This window comes from Ptychodera flava, chromosome 17, assembly GCF_041260155.1.
Source record: "Ptychodera flava strain L36383 chromosome 17, AS_Pfla_20210202, whole genome shotgun sequence".
NCBI lineage: Eukaryota > Metazoa > Hemichordata > Enteropneusta > Ptychoderidae > Ptychodera > Ptychodera flava.
The window spans coordinates 21014252-21032540 of NC_091944.1; the positions used below are offsets into that span (position 1 = coordinate 21014252).

An 18289-nucleotide genomic window follows, 5' to 3' on the forward strand; every position below is an offset into this window, starting at 1 on the left:
TTGTTGCAGACGACATCCTGTGCATGGTCATGTGACCGGGTACCAGTTCACAGTCTGATTCCTAGGGCAATAGTCGTCGAACCTGTAACCTGTGACTTTATCTTTTTATTTCAGCTAGTGTCCTGTAATTTGACTTATAGTGCACCAGCGTTACACCTTATTTATAATCACGTGATGTGCAGAGGCGAATCGTGGCAAGAAATGAGCATGCGATGTCTTATAATACCAGAACTATAGTTTTACAAACAGTGTGAAATCCTCGCATGTGAATACAATAAAAACATAAAACGTAACAAAAATGTTGATGTACTTGATGTGGCACATGCTCCTTTTAGCAACTGACAGAAGTTTAACGAGTACAGTATTGGTGCTCTCTCTCTCTCTCTCTCTCTCTCTCTCTCTCTCTCCTCTCTCTCTCTCTCTCTCTCTCTCTCTCTCTCTCTCTCTCTCTCTAGGTTGTCTCCGATATGACTGAGGGAGGCGACGTGAAGGTTAAAGTGCGAAAGTGTACCAAGAACGTCACAGAAACCTACCTTTGTAAATTTTTCTTAGTCTGTGAGGGCGGCCGCAGCGCCACGAGGAAAAGACACGGCTTCAAATTTCATGGAAGCTCTTTCAGTAAGTATGTGACGTAACTTTGACATCATAAGGACTTGTTGCATCGTCAACGGCGCTACACGGCAGAGCAGAACGTCTTTCTAGGACTATCGGAATATTCCATTTTGCTCTTTTGCTTGTTTGCAAACGTTTACCAAGTCAGATATATTCCGTGACAGTCACTACGAAAGAAAAAACGACATCAGCGCAGAATAAGGAGATATTGGAATACAATTCGGCGCGCCAACATGGACAAGTCCAATATTGAAATCGGCCTACCAACTGCATGAATGCAAAAGTACTATCAAAGCTACATTTTGTTTATGTTGAACAATACTCCACGGTGTCGATTAAACAACATATTTCACGTTGTCGGCTGCATGACGTTCACAGTGAATTCCAAGAAATGCTTACTAGTAAAATATTGCAATAAGCTTTCATTCTTTTTACTTGATCGTAGAACAGAAATGGTTGGTTTTGGACACAGTGACATTCGATAAAGACGTCAAACAGACTCTGAGAGACATGTGGTACGTCAGTAACGGACATTCGACGATGGCGCTGGTTCCCCTACCTGGCGACACACAAAGATTTGAATCCTACTCACAGAGTAAGCTACATTCTGCTTGTTTTTACACATTCAACATATTACGTGTCGACCAATAATCCCGACTGTATTATTTTCGTTGTTGACGTCAGTTGTTGTGCACGTTATGGGATGATTTGTATTGTCAAGAAAGCGTTATTACGTTCAATGTGGCCGATACAACTTCACACGATTAACAAAGAGAGAGAGAGAGAGAGAGAGAGAGAGAGAGAGAGAGAGAGAGAGAGAGAGAGAGAGAGAGAGAGAGAGAGAGAGAGAGAGAGAGAGAGGGGGGGGTTAGTAGTTAAAATAGCATTTATCAAGATATATTCTTCTCTATTTTTCACCGCAGTGATACCGACTGTCAAAAAATTGTTGAAATTGATGAAGCAGCCAGCTTGATCCGGGACATTGGAGTAGACCCGAAAAAGTTATACTTCAAACGGAGAATCGTCTACACTTTCCATGCACGACAGGTACTTATTGACCCAGAGTTCACTGTACTTATGGACCTGTACTCATTGTATCTTCACGATGTTCTGTGCGAAGCGACCTACAGCCGTCAGACAGGTGTAAAAGGTTATTGACCTGACGTTTATGCAGTAATTTTATTAGTGACATCGCAATAAAGTGATGTATGGCGCCATGGTGTCGCTGTCGATCTATACAGCAGGCAGTCATAAATTTTGACAAATACTGATCGTTACTCGAAATTTATAATATCGGTGAAGAAGGGAATATCTTTTTTAAAAGTATGCTACTAATTTGGCAGACAATTAAATGACTTGTTTGATTTTGGTGAAACGCAGGTATAAAGTAACCGATTTAATGACTATTAGCCTTTGCCAAGCAACTCGCCACCATCGAATTTGAATATAAATTAGTTTATTCGGCAACTACTGACATTACAATAGGCTCGGTTTGAACGACGCGTATTTCATCTTAAATGTCAAAGTAGCACGGTTTCGCATTGCAGACAAACTCCATCGCAAAGTTAATGAATACTATTGAGATAGTTCCTGTAGTATGTACGTGACTTCATAAAATATATACGCTTGGATAAATGTTTATTGAAGTGTTGTTTCAACGTTGTTAACGTGTCTGGGGAATGTAATTTGTCCGTACGGTGGCCCCTACACGCCACGGAACTCTATTACTTTTGAATATAAACTCTAATTTTTCTTGACAATATCTTTAATATTTGTAAGAGATTTTATTTCTCCACCGCAAACTTTTAATTTTGTACGGGCAACTTTATCTTAACATTATCTTAACTTTAACTTCTCGAAAGTATTTTAGTTTTAACCATAAACAAAATATGTTTCACAAAAGTATTTTTATTTTGTAAAACAAAAGTAAAATTTTTCAAGATAACAAACTTCCCTACACGTCATGGAAATTTATTACTTTGAACATAAACTCATATTTCTTAACAATATATTTAATATTTGTAAGAAACTTTTATATCTGAACGGGGAAACTTTATTTTTGGGGTAAACTGTTTTTAAAAACTTTTAACAAAAACACTTTAACCTTTAGAAAATAACTTTAACTTTGAACAAAATATCTGTTTCTCAAAGCGCTTTTTATTCGAAAAGAAGTAAAAATTGTTCACAGCAAGAGTTGAAGATTTTTGCTAAGCGCGAACTGAGTTACTTAAATGACATAACCTTATGTCTTTAGAGCAGAGAACTTAAATTCTTAAAGAAAAGTTTTATTTTTCCAAGAGTAAAATTAATTTCTTTATGGAAAAAAGATTTTCTCAGAGCAGCAAATTGAAATACAGAGAATAAAACTTTTTTCTCAATGGCGAGAAACTATTTTCTGAAGACAACAAAACTAATTCTTTCAAGATATATTTTCTACATATGAGTGTGGTTTAAGAATTTGGTAAAACTGAACTGAGAAAAAACGAAAAAGGAAGGATGAAAAAGTCAAACTTACTTTTTTTCAGAGGGACATTTATTTCTGAGAGGAGAAATATTCATGTGAGGGCGCAATTACCTGTAATGCATCAAACTCTTTCTAGCGAGAGTAGGCTAAACATATTTTGGGGAAGAGTAAAACATATTTTCCGACGAGCAAAACTTTATTCTAATTAAAGTATCCCACCATACAACACCCAAGTTCGATGACCCAGAGTCTCCGAGACAACCATGACTGACTTCATCGGCGATACAGGCACGCTAGCCCGGCCCTAGCTGCAGTACAGTACCTCGAGGTTTTACCTGGGTATTTGGGTCGGACGGTTTGCCGTACTGTACTGCAGCTAGCCCGGCCCTACCCTGCCTGCGTACGATGCTGTGTGTTGGGGCCGTATAATGCCGGGAACATACAGCATCGTACGCAGTGCTATGGGCACGGGCACGCAAACGAGTCAGTTCAACAGTTGCCACTTGTCCGAGTCCCCGAAGAACGGTTTGTGTTTGAGTGATTCGTCCTGACTGCAGACGTTGTGTGACGGGATGGACCGCATTGGGTTCCTTCATTAGCTCTGCATGGGCTGTGTGTTACCGGCGTTATACGGCCTCCCACCACATAACGCCGGTAACACACAGCCCTGCCATGCAGAGCTATTCCTTCATCAGTTGCTGTGTTGTTAATGTTATGTTGTGTGATAGTCATCTTTTCTATAAGCCAGATTCGTAATTGATAGTCTTCGACTGAAACTGAACCTGGCCGGCCAGATTTGACCACAGTCGAGCGTGGTTCAATACAGTAGTTGTGGGTCCACAGCTGTGGTGTTTTCGGACGGGATATGCCTTTTACGGGCTGGTTGACTTTCATGTTTTTGACCCCGCAAACCACACGTGAAAGTCAAAACCAGTCCGCGACTGTGGTCAAATCTGGCGGGCTCGGTTCAGTTTCAGTTTCTATAAATTACGAATCTGGCTTCTCCTCTTAGAAAAGATGAATATCACACACATTGGCTGTGTGTTACCGGTGTTATGTGGTGGGAGACTGTATAACGCCGGTAACACACAGCCCTGCCATGCATAGCCCTGCATACAGGTCTGTGTGTTCCCGGCGTATAACGCCGGGAACACACAGACCTGTACGCAGGGCTATGCCATGCAGAGCTAATGAAGAACCCCAATGCGGTCCCGTCGCACACCGTCTGCCGTCAGGACGAATCACTCAAACATAAAACCATTCTTCGGGGACTCAGACAAGTGGCAACTGACCCGCGTGCCCGAGGCGCTAGCCCTGTGTACGTGTACGATGTTGTGAGTTCCCGGCGTTATACGGCCCCAACACACAGCATCGTACGCATGCAGGGTAGGGCCGGGCTGGTGTGCCCGTATCGCTGATGAAGTCAGTCATGGTTGTCTCGGAGAGCAGATCGTCCATGTAGCCGGCACGAACACGAACTGATACCGGCTACCAACTCGGAGACTCTGGGTCATCAAACTTGGGTGTTGTATGGTGGGATACTTTAACTTCCGCCGCCATTAAAATAGTTTTGCTCGTCGGAAAAATGTTTTACTCTTCCCAAGAATATGTTACTCTCGCTAGAAAGAGTTTGCCATGCATTATAGGTAATTGCGCCCTCACATGAAATATTTCTCCTCTCAGGAATAAATTCGCTCTGAAGAAAAGTAAGTTTGACTTTTCATCCCTTTTTCGTTCTTCTCAGTTCAGTTTTACCAAATTCTTAAACCACACTCATATGTAGAAAATATCTTGAAGGAATTAGTTTTGTTGTCTTCAGAAAATAATTTCTCTCCGTTGAGAAAAAAGTTTTATGCACTATATTTCAATTTGCTGCTCTGAGAAAATCTTTTTTCCATAAAGAAATTAATTTTACTCTTGAAAAATAAAACTTTTCTTTAAGAATTTAAGTTTTCTGCTCTAAAAACATAAGGTTATGTCATTTAAGTAACTCAGATCGTGCTCAGCAAAAATCTTAAACTCTTGCTGTGAACAATTTTTACTTCTTTTCGAAATAACAACGATTTTGAGAAACAAATATTTTGTTCAAAGTTAAATTTATTTTTTAAAAGTTAAAGTGTTATTGTTAAAAGTTTTTAAAAACAGTTACCCCAAAAATAAAGTTTCCCCGTTCTGAAATAAAAGTTTGCTGTGGAGAAATAAAATTTCTTGCAAATATTAAATATATTGTCAAGAAATATGAGTTTATGTTCAAAAGTAATAAATTTCCATGACGTGTAGGGGAGTTTGTTGTCTTGAAAAAATTTTACTTTTGTTTTACAAAATAAAAAATACTTTTGAGAAACATATTTTCTTTATTGTTAAAACTAAAATTACTTTCGAGAAGTTAAAGTTAAGATAATGTTCAGATAATGTTGCCCGTACAAAATTAAAAGTTTGCGGTGGAGAATAAAATCTCTTACAAATATTAAAGATATTGTCAAGAAAAATTAGAGTTTATATTCAAAAGTAATAGAATTCCGTGACGTGTAGGGGCCACCGTAGTCCCGAAAGTCCGTTGAAGAGTGTGGAATAGTAACATGTCGCTGTTTTAACGTGGGAAGCAAGTCTCACTCATGAGAGAACAGATTTTATTGTCGCAGTTGTGGTGCGCATGCGCATTGGGGCAGACTGTTCGCTCGTTTTGCTCTATCATAATGCTGTTTCATCTCCTCACAAAAGAACGTACTCATGATAAATTTGATATCAGTAATTTTTAAATTCGCATTTCAATTCGCGACACTCTTTAAACTTAACAACTACATGCAAAGTGAAGTTGTACGAATCATGCAAGAACTGATGAAAATTGGACACCGATCACCAATGGGAATGCCTTTGCACTGAGGCTGCGCAGAAGCCTTTGGTTTCCAAGTTATTTGTTGTGTATGTGCTGGACAATCAAATACATCCCGTATAGAGAAGGTATTATATACATATGGAAAGGGATGAAGGACGAGACAGAAGGTTGAACATTCCATTCTGTTATACAAAATGCAGTAAAAGTGGTGACGGCAATCGTCAGTGAATTCTATAAAATATTCTATAAAATAGAATTTTCCCATTTAGGCTAAGGAAGAGAAGTAAGTTTGAATAGTTGGGTTCAAATTCGTATTAATCGGCCGTTTGAACTTTAATCCAATTTATTTTTCAGCATCAAATCTCTGATCTCTGCCATTTGTTATATGAACGGCATTTCCATCAAGCCGATTTTATTATAGTCTGCAAGTAAAATGTGACGGTTGTTGGAATTTCAATGTAGTCTCGGAAGGAAGCGACAATTACTTGAAGTGACAGAGGGGTCAAAAATGGGAAACGAAATTTGCAGAGCAAAATTGTGGGAAAAGTGCAGCTTTACAATACGGCTTTTGAAAAAAAGAAAATTCATCATAACTTGAGGCCTGTCGAAATGGTGGAATTTCGGAGAAAAAATGTGTGCAAAATGTAGCAAAGAATAGTCAAATTTCGGAACGCGAAGAAAATTAGCGTGTCGGCATTCTCAGAAACCCGAAGACCTTATGGTCCATCGCTATACGTATACACCACCTTGTCCAGGATGATGGGATAAGTATGCAAATGTTGTTCGAATGGGCTCACTTAAGGTAGTATGTACCTCGAAAGTGAAAGACTTAAACTGTTGCTCAACCTTTCCTCAAGCAATCTTTCAATCATTCTCTTACCAATCAAGAATAAAAATCGGGGGTCACCTCTCAAATTTTGGTTCTAGAGAAACAAATAACTAAAGATTTATCGATATTCAAAACTCAAAATGGCCGCCATCCGCGTGTTAACTCTATGAAGACAAATAAAATTTTCGAATTTCGAAAAACTAAGGCGGTGAAAAGTTTTCTTGCACCAAGAGCTTTAAAATGAACCCTCATAAGTAGTAGATCGGAAAAGAATTGTGAAAGTTTGAGGGTCCGAATATTTGTGCCCGAGGCGCGTTCAACCTTAAAACCCAATTAGTCAAGTGACGTTTTAATGCAATTTTCCCATCGCAGGATATCATTCAATTCATCTCTCTCTGCCTATTCATTTCTGCCTATACATTTTTTGTCCTAAATGATCTGTAAATCACTTCACTGACACAGTTTCGGTGTAAAAAAACTGATATGCAGCCACTTCATCTCCATTGATTTCAATGACATTGCATAATTTTAGAATGAAACTTAAATCATCAAATTAAATGTGAGAGGATGCAGCAAGTAAGGCTTTAAATGTCTCATTTCGACGTGCGAGTAACTTGTAAAAGTATAAGCTGCTTGAAATCAAACCACGGGAGCGCCTGTGGTCAAACTTTGGAATGTGCCAATTGACCCCTAAGGAACCGAGCAAATCCAACACATCACATTCCTGCAAATCTAAAAACATCAGACGATGATGTAGCTGTACAGTATATCAGAGCTTGTGGTTCCAAGGTTAAGATACCATGCTGTGTGTGGGATGGCTCTCCGGACGTAGAATACAGCGGCCTTGGTGACAGCTGTTCACGAACAGGCCGTGTGAATATTCCATCATTCGCTCTCTGTAGGCAAACTGATACAGGTGTAACTCAATCAGTAGGTTAAGGAGCAAAGTTACATTGATATAGTTTCGCAAGAAATGTCAGAGAACCGTTTCTTCAGTGTCGTTTACTTGGTTTCTGACACGCACATACAGCTGTATGGCGCCTACAAGATGTTTCACATTTCCTAACAGGTGTTAAATGTTCGCTTGTAGACGTGTAAAATCTCTTTCGGTCAGCTACAGGCCATAGTCGTCGGAGCGTGATGCACTCTGATTACATCGATCGCAAGCAAACCACAAGACTAGTCCCGACATGGAAGTTTAAACCGCACAGCGTGAACCGGCACCGATCAAAGTAAGCAATTTCATCTGGCCTGCCCACAGAGAGTACAATTGAAGAGCGTTATCATTCATAATCACACACACTGCAGCGATTCGGCAGTTTAGGGACCGTTCAGTTTTTGCGGCCTGGGGGGCGGCAAAATCCAGGGGGGGGGGTCACCGTAATTTTGGAATCCGCGAAGGGGAGGGGGGGGTGTCATCGCTTTTTCACTGGTAGGAAAGGGGGGGGTCACCACATTTTCAAAAACATAATACCTACAATAAAGTTCACTTTATGCCATGGCCATGATCGACCCTCTTTACCGGCGGGCCGCCTTCGGCGGCCCACTACAATAAATATACTTTATGTATTACCCATGACCCTTTTAACGGGCAGACGCCTTTGGCGGCCCACTCCAATTAGGTTTACTTCATGCAATGGCCATGATCGACCCTCTGTATTTGAGAATGCTGGAGTCAATTTACCTCGTACGTATTTATGATTTGTTGAAACGATTGAAGAAGTCGATCGATAATATACAACACTTTTTTTCAATGAAATTCACATCATTGACATTTAAAAAGACAAAAATGATCGTTCATTGGAAAGTGAGCAGTTTAAATGTGATTCATTGGACTCGCCATGTCTAATTTGCTTGAGAACAAAATTGCTGAATAATCATCTCAAAGTTTTTCAAAAACACTTCTCGTCGTGTCATTACACAGTGCCGTCAATAAAACATATATATATATATATATATATATATATATATATATATATATATATATACACATACTGTTAAAATACATACAAAGCTATGTATTGCTACTTCTGAAGAAGTTCAAGGTTCAACTTCCCCCTCTCACACCATATATCATTTCCGTACGCCTGGACTGTGACATTTCTGCCGTTCAGCCTCCACCACCAACCAGTTCAACGTTTCTGACTTACAGCACGCGCCAGAGGCTCTGCACACATTCCCACATCGCTGTTATCTGTAAACTGGTTTACATTATTGCCAATAAAACTTTGTTCGCGTATTTTAGGCAATACAGTTAAGTGATATTTAAGTGTACCATTCTGTACGCTATAATCGTAAGGTTTATACCTAGGCAACCAGAAATTATTTGGTTCAAAGGACATCACGATCTGATTTCGAGATCTCCGAAAGATAGAATAGCTGTTGGATCCAGAGCCAAAAAAAGGGAAACGGTCGTCGGAACTGCGCCTGTGTGAGTTTCTTGTTTACAAACAATGTATTTCGTGCGCGATATCTAGATGGATCTCATCACCATAGTTGCAATATTTAAATTATAAGATGAGGATTGATTATGACATACATGTTTTAACTTTCATCAATCACCAGCGTACCTTGGATACTGTTTTTACATTGGTCGTATGGGTCCCATACGACCTTTGACCTCAGTTACAGTCCCGCCACACCTTCCACAGTATCAGATGAGTTGGTTCGGCTAATTTTTGACAAAAAAATTTACTTTCTGTTCCTACATGGTGATGTGCAAAATTCCTTTTTTGCGGTGTTCTTAACAGGAGATGCTGGGAAAACGCTTTTAAATAGTAGGATATGGTTTGAAGGAACCCAGTACCTCCATTAAGTGTAATATTTATTAATAAAGCTTCATTTTCCTTGAAAGGTCTTATACAGAATAATGCCAAACGATAATACCTGAACCTGACCAAAGTTCTTCCACCACGACAATGTGATCAAAGATATAAAGCCCCATTTAATCGCAATATCTATATGGACTTTAAAGATTTTAAATAGTTTTTTAAGAAAATGAAAAACAAACAAACAAAACAAAACAATATGTAAATGCAGTGTGCCACAGCTGATGTGTACAAAATGTTTCGGTTTTTTTGCGAAAAAATGAAAAAAAAAAAACTACCTTAGGCTGCCAACTTATTTCCATTATGAATAGCAAGGTATGGAGCGATGCAGAGAGTGTCACTTCTAATAATGGTACAACACTTTCGATGCGTAGGACAGCAATTTACCTGTAATTACGCGGAAGATATAGCTACACGCCTAGCACATACTGTCCTGTCGTTTCAATCACACATCATTAACACCTTTACATGGCTGTCCAATCCAATGCCCGTCAAACTTACGACGTAAGATTCCGACGTGTACGCGTCAGGCTTATTCTAATTTTACGGGTCATTTCACCTATTCCTGCGAGTGATTTCGAGTCGCGCTTTTTTTTTCTACGCATTTGATTTTCATTTTCTGCTGCCATCGCAAAACAGCAAGCCCTTGTTGGACAGCTGCCTACGCGACAATGACATGGAGAGGTATTGTTCTGATCTGCTGAATTTTTAGGGCAAATGAACGGCTTACCGAAAAATAAGTTTACGGATATGAGAGAGAGAGAGAGAGAGAGAGAGAGAGAGAGAGAGAGAGAGAGAGAGAGAGAGAGAGAGAGATGCCTTGAGGTCGTCGATCATATGGATATTATGTCGCATTGCACCGTAAGCAGCGCACCTACATGTTCGTTTAATCAACACCATCTAATCCGGAAATACAAGATTCGTGACGGTTGACTTTAAATGAATGGCAAATTAAAAGACGCGGACGCACTCTGAATCTCAGGCTAACGACATTTTTAAGAGTAGGAAGAATATGTCATTGAGCGCATCAAGATATCTTGTTTTCAAATATTCTAGTTCACAAACTTCCTTCAGACATTCCTCATGTTTGCGTTTTGCGCATCTGCATTTGCATTTTGCGCATCTCTGTTCTTAATTTTCAAACTAATTTCGTTCATTTGATCAGTAAGAAGAAAGCTTCAGCATCGATATTAATACTGGTTGTAAACTGCCATCTCTAACATATGCAACAATGAGAGAAAAGAAGGTCTCTTTTAATATATCGACGACGCATTGATATTTCAGTACCCTGTCTACAATCGGATGTTGGGACACCGATGATGATCATTGCTGCTGTGGTGCAACTTTCCTTCGCTCACTTTAAAAAGTGAAGTGCAGTTTTGAAGTCATTCTATTTCATATCATGCACCAGAAATTTCATACCGTAAACATGGACACCATTTAGACATAATTAATTCAATGTTCTCTCTCTCTCTCTCTCTCTCTCTCTCTCTCTCTCTCTCTCTCTCTCTCTCTCTCTCTCTCTCTCTCTCTCTCTCTCTCTCTCTCTCTCTTCTTATCAACCCCACAGATAGAACACTGGTACGATGGGAATGTTGTGTTTCTCGGCGACGCCGCACACTGTATGCCGCCATTTGCAGGTCAAGGTACGTTCGTCCGGTCCAACGATGCAGGTTTATATAGAATTAAAAACTATCTACTGTTGATTGACCAATCAGAGTGCTCAATTCAGGGTGTTTTATTTACTCATAAAGCCTTGGTCACCAAATTCCAGAAACGAATGACAGCGCCGTAGTAAAGTACTGTCCAATCAAAAGTGAACATGTCATATTCTGAAGACATCTGGTACGTTTTAATATTCAAATTTGGTAACACAGCGGAAACCAGCTGCAACACAAAATCTGCTGTGCCCTAGGGCATTTATATAATGTGCCCTAGGGCATTTATAGGATGTTCCATTACATTGGAAGGCTATTTCACAAATAAAAGTTTTAATTCATATCCTAAACATGTTACATTGACAAAGGGGACGGTTGACGTAAACACATTGAAAACGAAATATATCAGTTAGGGGCGATAGTTTTTAAGTCGGATAAAACCCTCGTACTCGGGCTCTTCCGGTATATAAAGTCCAACCTACGATAAAATGTCTCGGCCTGCGGCCTCGACATTTTATCGTTGGGTTGGACTTTATATACCAGAAGAGCCCTCGTACTCGGGCTTTATCCTATACATATAAAATATTCCTATTCGGAAATGTAAAATACGCTCCATCGTCGACCGATCGACAATATTTCCTCTGCTATTTTCATTATTGCGAATTATTAATAACATATATTTATCAAAATATGGCGAAAATTGAAGAAATTGCAACCAGTGAGGAAATTTTCTCTTTCTCTAGAGTACGTCATCTATGGATCAAATGCGCCAAATAGAGATATTGCGGTTTCCTTGAGTATTCAAGCTACCAGTGTAATACCGTTGGCGTTGAATCAAGAGGTGTCAATACGGCCTGGAGTAAATATATCAACTCGTCGCCCGAAAGTTATTTTACACAGAATACGGCAAAAGACGTCAATTTGAGTAATTCAAATGTCTCCTCGTGCAACACGAAATCTCCTCAACGAAATGTCTCAGAATCACCTTGGAAATCAGAGACAGGTTGACATTTCCGCTCGACTAGTTTCTAATGCACTGTGGTGAGATCACATCCCACCGACGTCGACCTGAGCTAATGTATATCGAACGCTACTATTACTCCCACAACGACTCGCACCGGATTTTAATCAGCTCAAGCTATTGCAATGATTGACAACTGCTGAGGGATATACGGCGAGTTCAGTAAATTAAATAAAAGCAAATTATCGCCGTTCTCGTGGAACTTGTCTCTTCCTGTCTGTACAGACTCAGTGAATGTCTTTAAAGAGTTTCCTGCTTTTCATAAAAGGCGTGTCGTGTGATTCCGCGAGTCAGCAAACAAAAATATATGTTTGAAAGTATGTTGGCAATAAAAAGGCGCACCTGAAAATGGCTTTACCGATAGTTTTTGAAAAAGTCAGTTCGAGAATGAAACAAATTCAAACGTGCCCTCAAAGGCAAAATATAATTTTCTACTTCACGAAGACTGTAATTCTTTACGTCATTACGGTGAGCAGACAAATTAAATGGCGAACTATTGTGAATCACATCTTTATTCGAACCTTCTCAGTGCACGGGGAAAATACTGACGTGTTTAACTGCTTTTGGGTCAGTAATTTGTCATCAAGAATCGAAGCATACCAATCGAATAAAATGTCACAGGGTGTAGTTTATGTTGCGTTTTTTCAGAGTCTAATGATGGGTTTTTGAATTCATACAGCTACAGTCATGACGTCATCAGATGACGTCAGTTTCGAGTGTACATCTTATTTTATAGTTTATTGCGTACGCCGTGTTATTGATTCAGAGAAGGAAAGTCAAGTTTTTATATCATGGAAATGTATTACAAAGCAATGTTTATAATTAATGGAAAGTTTTGTGATTATGTGTGTCAAGTACGAGATGTGTGACAAATTTCATTGATTCCTATTGGAATGACATGTTTTTTTTTTCTTTTTAAAATTTCGGAAAGACAACGACTGTTGACACCCTGATCACGTTTGAATTTTGTTTATAAATTACAGTTTCATAAAATCAAGTCAAAATGCACAGCGGTGAACTAGTTAATTGAATACAGCCTATACTGCCTGATTCCCAATCCAATCTCATTGTTGCTAACGATGTTAGTCTGAACTAGAATGCGATTTTGGGACAGACATTCAGACTCAGTATTGTACAATACTTTAAGTTTGTATCCGCTTGTGGGAGTAAGTAAACTTTACACCAGTTTTGTGAAAATGAAAAATATTATTTTCCCCGTAGAGTTAAAACTGTGATGGCGACCGTTTTGAATTTCAAGTGTCGGTATTATAGTGGCTAAGTTGTTTCTCTTGTACCAAAGTTTGCACGGTGCAATCCCTGATTTTTATTTTTTATTTCGAAAGGGGGTTGATAAAGTTTCCTTACGCAAAGTTTGAGCGAAAGTTTAAGTTTTTCTATTTGAGGAAGAGTTGAGAAACTACATAAACTACATATCCAGAAAGGCGTTCTTGTTTGCAGTGATAATGCATTTTGTTTTCAACGTATTTTTTTGGAAAAAAAAAACATTTAACAAAATCAATTAAAATATGAACAAAATATATAGTTATTGTCTCTTTCATTCCAGGCCTTTGTAATGGGATTCGGGATGCTGCCAATCTTGCGTGGAAGATTTCCCTGGCCATCAAGGGGAATCTGAAGAAATCGAACGAACTTCTCGAGCCTGCGCAGAACGGCAACCTGTCGAGGAGACTGAAAGGACCGAGCGACGACAAGCCACTCTGTGATAGAGGTCAACTTCTGAAGTCGTTTGAACGAGAGCGGTTTGAAGATGTTGAGGAAATGACACAGCGATCAATCTGTGAGTATCGCTTATTTGGGTCAAACTTCTTTGCTATCATTATTTCTAATGAATTGCAGTATCATTCTCGGAGGTGAACGTTGTATGAGCGGCCCGCTTTCAAAGAGCACGTCACTGTTCCCGACGGGAACCCGTCTTTGATTCTGTCCTTGCCCGCAAGCACGCGACGGGACTCCTCGTATCTGTCAGGTCCGGTGCTCATTAGCAGTCTGTTGAAAACCTGAAAAGCGAGCCTGTAAACCTCTTTGAATTCCGCCGGGTAAGGCGTCCCACTCAGGGCAAGGAACGCTCATAAGCTGCATCACACAATGAGATACTTTCCACACAAAGGTTCATCTCTGGTTAGAAATCTGTGCCGCGTTTCTTTACTGAAGGGCGCTCCCTATGGAAAAGATACAAAAAGCGCTCACTTCCTGTCATCGATTTGAATCCGTTGTAACATTCTCTATTGCTTGCCTCTTTCAGATATCGGTTGGCTGATGATGATCAGAAATCCATTTATTTTGCTTTTGAGGAATCTCTTGCTTTTGTTTTGTCACGTGATCGGGCTCGGTCGAAGAATAATCGAAAAACCGACACTGCAATTCAGGGAGGGCATCTTCGATGCGTCATGCTCAAGGTGAGATAACTACACACCCAAGAGATGGAACACTGAAGCTCATCTTCTCTCCCTCAGTATTCCCAGTTTGGCACTTTAATGGAGGCATGCATGGCATGTTAATTTTTTTGACCAAATAGAGATATTGCGATATAGAGATATATTTTAGGGCTGTGCTTTTCTCCGCGATAAACCGTAATGTACGCTCAAGATGTACCCCATGCCGCAGCGTCGAACTGAATATATATTCACACTTCTTATTAACCGACTATGGTGACGGTACAACTGTAACTTTGTACAAGCTAATGGTTTAGTTCACGCTTTACAAAATGATAGATTTATTCTGTTAACTTTCCGGTATATCTTTCTTCAAAGCTCTGGAACACTATTCATTAGACCTCAGGTCCATGTAACACATTTACAGAAGACAGTACCGCTAGATAAGGTATGGGTGCGTGTTATTTGAGAGGATTGTCAATAAAATATGTATAATGTGTCCCCCCCATAATATTTTCACCTCCGGTAATTGCGAGAGACAACTTTTGATGGCTGTGACGTACCTTGACGGCAAGACGAGAATGGCAGTGACGGAACAAACTCTGATATAGAATTTTTACATATTTCTTGGCATTGATGTGATCGCCCTCTTGTGTTGTGTAATTGCGTCCCAGTTATCATCGCTGTCATCAATGTAACCATATTTGCAGAATCTAACTAGACGTGAACGGTCAAAGAAGTATTATATTAATATCGTCATTATGAAATACAATGTAATTAATTAACTCGTTCTTGCAATTTCACTTGGGTCGATCTATCTTTCTGCTCAACTATACTTGAAAAATCATTAAACGAGTGCCGATCACGCATGGCATAGCCCTCTTCGGGGCGTGCAATATAGTACGAGTGTACAGCCCATCTTTATACACTTTTGCAATATTGGATGACCCGACGACGGCTTTTTCTGGCATGATCCGTACCCCTTGAGTGAATATCCACAATCTGTAGAGCAGAAAGGAGGCTCATCCGTGATGTAATACCAAATATATTTTGTAAATGATATCAATATTTCATAATTATGATTATTAATATAATATTTCTTTGACTATTTACGTCTAGTTGGTCTGTATCTTTGCTGTCCTTCCGCCATCATCTTCAATCTCCTAGCCATTGTGAAACCTCTATTTTTATCTTGAAAGGTACTCGGAAGTGGGTTCGCCTTAATTTGTTACAACGTCACCCCTCTCATTTCAACAGTCGTGCAATCAACCATTCTTAAGCCGTTAAACTTTACTGTGATCGAAGTGTCAGTGAAGAAATCGTTATCACCGCAGAACTGTGAGGACACGTGTACGAGAGACGAAAGTGAGTATGTTATACACTTCGTAATTATTGACCGCGTCACAGATACAATAATTTTTGGTGTGTGTCAGTTTTGATGTCGAGTGAATTTAAAATGTTCAAGAACTTTGTGTTTACCTCTATCTTTTTGTCGATGATCTTGTCACCGGTCCTGGACTTGCTCTGCTAGAATGTCTACAGAACTAATTTCTGACTGCTGTGAGGAATTTAAATGAATGTGAGGCAGAAAACGTTCGAAGTAAATGTAAATGTGGAAAAGCTAAGATTTTCTTTACCTATTGCTTATTCGCATACTGAACTCACTGTGTTACATTGCTCGATGACATCTTCCGCGCGCATTTACTCATGAAAGTTTCATTTTACTCTCTACTCAAAATAACTCTTTACTTGTCGTCAAAATAACACTGAATCTGCATGTGTCTGACGTCATTCTCTTCCACTTGCAGACACCCATCGTAGTTCCCGTCACACGTGTCTCTGTGTATCTGATGTAAATGGTGAGCTCCGAAAGTGGTTCAGGAGAAACGGGTGTAACGTCGCAATCATCAGACCCGACAGGTGAGATCCGTCTGGAGTTAAAGGGAACATAATGACATTTTTCCCGACGAGGTTTTCGAAGAGACTGCAGGATATGTCCAACCACAAGCGCACGTTTTGTTCTTCTGCTCTGTTATACACCCGACTATATCCCAGCATGTGAGAGCCGAAGGGTAACACGCGCGCTTGTGTGCTGGATTGTGGATCGAAGACATTACTCTGCTTACAAGGAAGATGGGAATTACAACGCTTGCTGTTGTTAACAAGGAGATCAGAAAAACCAAGCAAACAAACAAACAAAAAGTCTATGACTGAAACGTCATCACATATACATCTGGTGTTAAGTAAATTGATGATTTTTTTACATTTTTTGTGTTCATAAATCGCAAGTTCTCGTTCTACTCCCAAAAGCATGTTAAAACATTATCTATTTAGCTTGTCACGTGTGTTAAATGCAGTGTTATTGTTTACATTTCACTTGTCAACAATAACAATGCAGTTTACACAATATACATGCTGAGTTGACAAGCTCAATATTGTGTATCTCCGCAAGTTTGAGGGAGCACACTTATACGAAGAAAAAACTCCATAAGTTACAGTTATTGGTCCTTTAAATTCAAGATGAATATTGCAGTTATTAAATGGCTAACTGTTACGGCAATTCAGCCTTTCTTCTTATTTTCAATTTAATTGCGGAAAGTTTTGACTTTTATTGGTCGCAAAATCCCAACAATGTTTTGGAAATACTTGATTAAATACTTGATAGGAGTAACAAACACATGTATAAGTGTTTCTAATGAGTTTCATGGGAAGAAATCTCAGCTGTCCGCCGACCAGCTTGACGCTGTCTCACTTGTCCTTCTTTGCTAGGTTCGTCTACAGCTGCGGCTGCGAAGTTAATCTGGCGCAGATGCTTGAAGATTTGCGACGATTATTGAGTGGACAGCGCCCTCTACGGACTAATCAGATGACACCGATTAAATGGCATTTACTGAAGACACTGACAGGGGTCATCTTATTGACATACATTTTGTATTTTTTTCTGATTTCATAGTGGAAATGATTGAATTTTATATGTTGATATAATAAAGAGTGATATTTACTGTCCTTTTTTATATATTGACGATTTTTATCTCTTTCCATAAATCATAGAGAGTGAGAATTTGTTTTACTTTTAGCTAAAAGATCTAGTGATTAACAGCAATTGAATTCATCTGCCCGTTTCTCTGTATCTTGACCAAAGTACTCCAAGCGATGGAGGCAGATCTCTAGACATGGAGTTGTATAGTACATGCATTTCGTATTCCGGTTTTTCTTATCAAAGCTCAATTATCCGAAACAGTTTCTTGTCCTACTCACAAAAATGTGCCAAATGACATATGCCTCAACTTGACAATACGGACGATAGGAGATAACTATCCAATTTATTATTGACAAATTAGTTCTTGCACCAGCTAACATTCATAGGACTTTGTCACCCATGATATTACACATGATATTGTAGAGAATCCGATGTAGCTAATACATCATGTTTTAACGCAATTCATAAATAAGAATATGAACTAATCTGTTTTTCATCACTGAACAAAGTAAGGAACATATGGTCAAAGCTTACAGTTATGACCATTTAGGAACGCATATTACGAAGCTGATAGTTACATTATCAGGTGGCTGTATCGAAGAAATATTTGAAATACTCCCACATGAATTAAATACATATCTTTCTATCTGTATCATACAAAAATAATG

At 39.3% G+C, this 18289-nt stretch overlaps 1 protein-coding gene across 1 annotated transcript; it reads left to right on the plus strand.

Annotated features, from left to right (window-relative positions):
* The first annotated feature begins 1541 nt into the window (after positions 1-1541).
* Positions 1542-17624, plus strand: LOC139116484 (3-(3-hydroxy-phenyl)propionate/3-hydroxycinnamic acid hydroxylase-like). The gene is made up of 8 exons (XM_070679104.1): positions 1542-1659; positions 11140-11215; positions 13813-14046; positions 14512-14665; positions 15020-15089; positions 15841-16006; positions 16450-16561; positions 17411-17624. The coding sequence occupies exons 2-8, from the start codon at positions 11194-11196 to the stop codon at positions 17592-17594; spliced, it is 942 nt and encodes a 313-aa protein (XP_070535205.1). The 5' UTR covers positions 1542-1659; positions 11140-11193; the 3' UTR covers positions 17595-17624.
* Positions 17625-18289: the final 665 nt, after the last annotated feature.

What these genes read in the sequence shown, in the direction of transcription:
- LOC139116484 (XM_070679104.1), top strand. Translation starts at nt 11,194, where the DNA reads ATGCCGCCATTTGCAGGTCAAG. An exon ending in AATGACACAGCGATCAATCT is followed by an intron (nt 14,047 to 14,511) that starts GTGAGTATCGCT and finishes TGCCTCTTTCAG; the next exon opens with ATATCGGTTGGCTGATGATG. An exon ending in AGACAGTACCGCTAGATAAG is followed by an intron (nt 15,090 to 15,840) that starts GTATGGGTGCGT and finishes TTATCTTGAAAG; the next exon opens with GTACTCGGAAGTGGGTTCGC.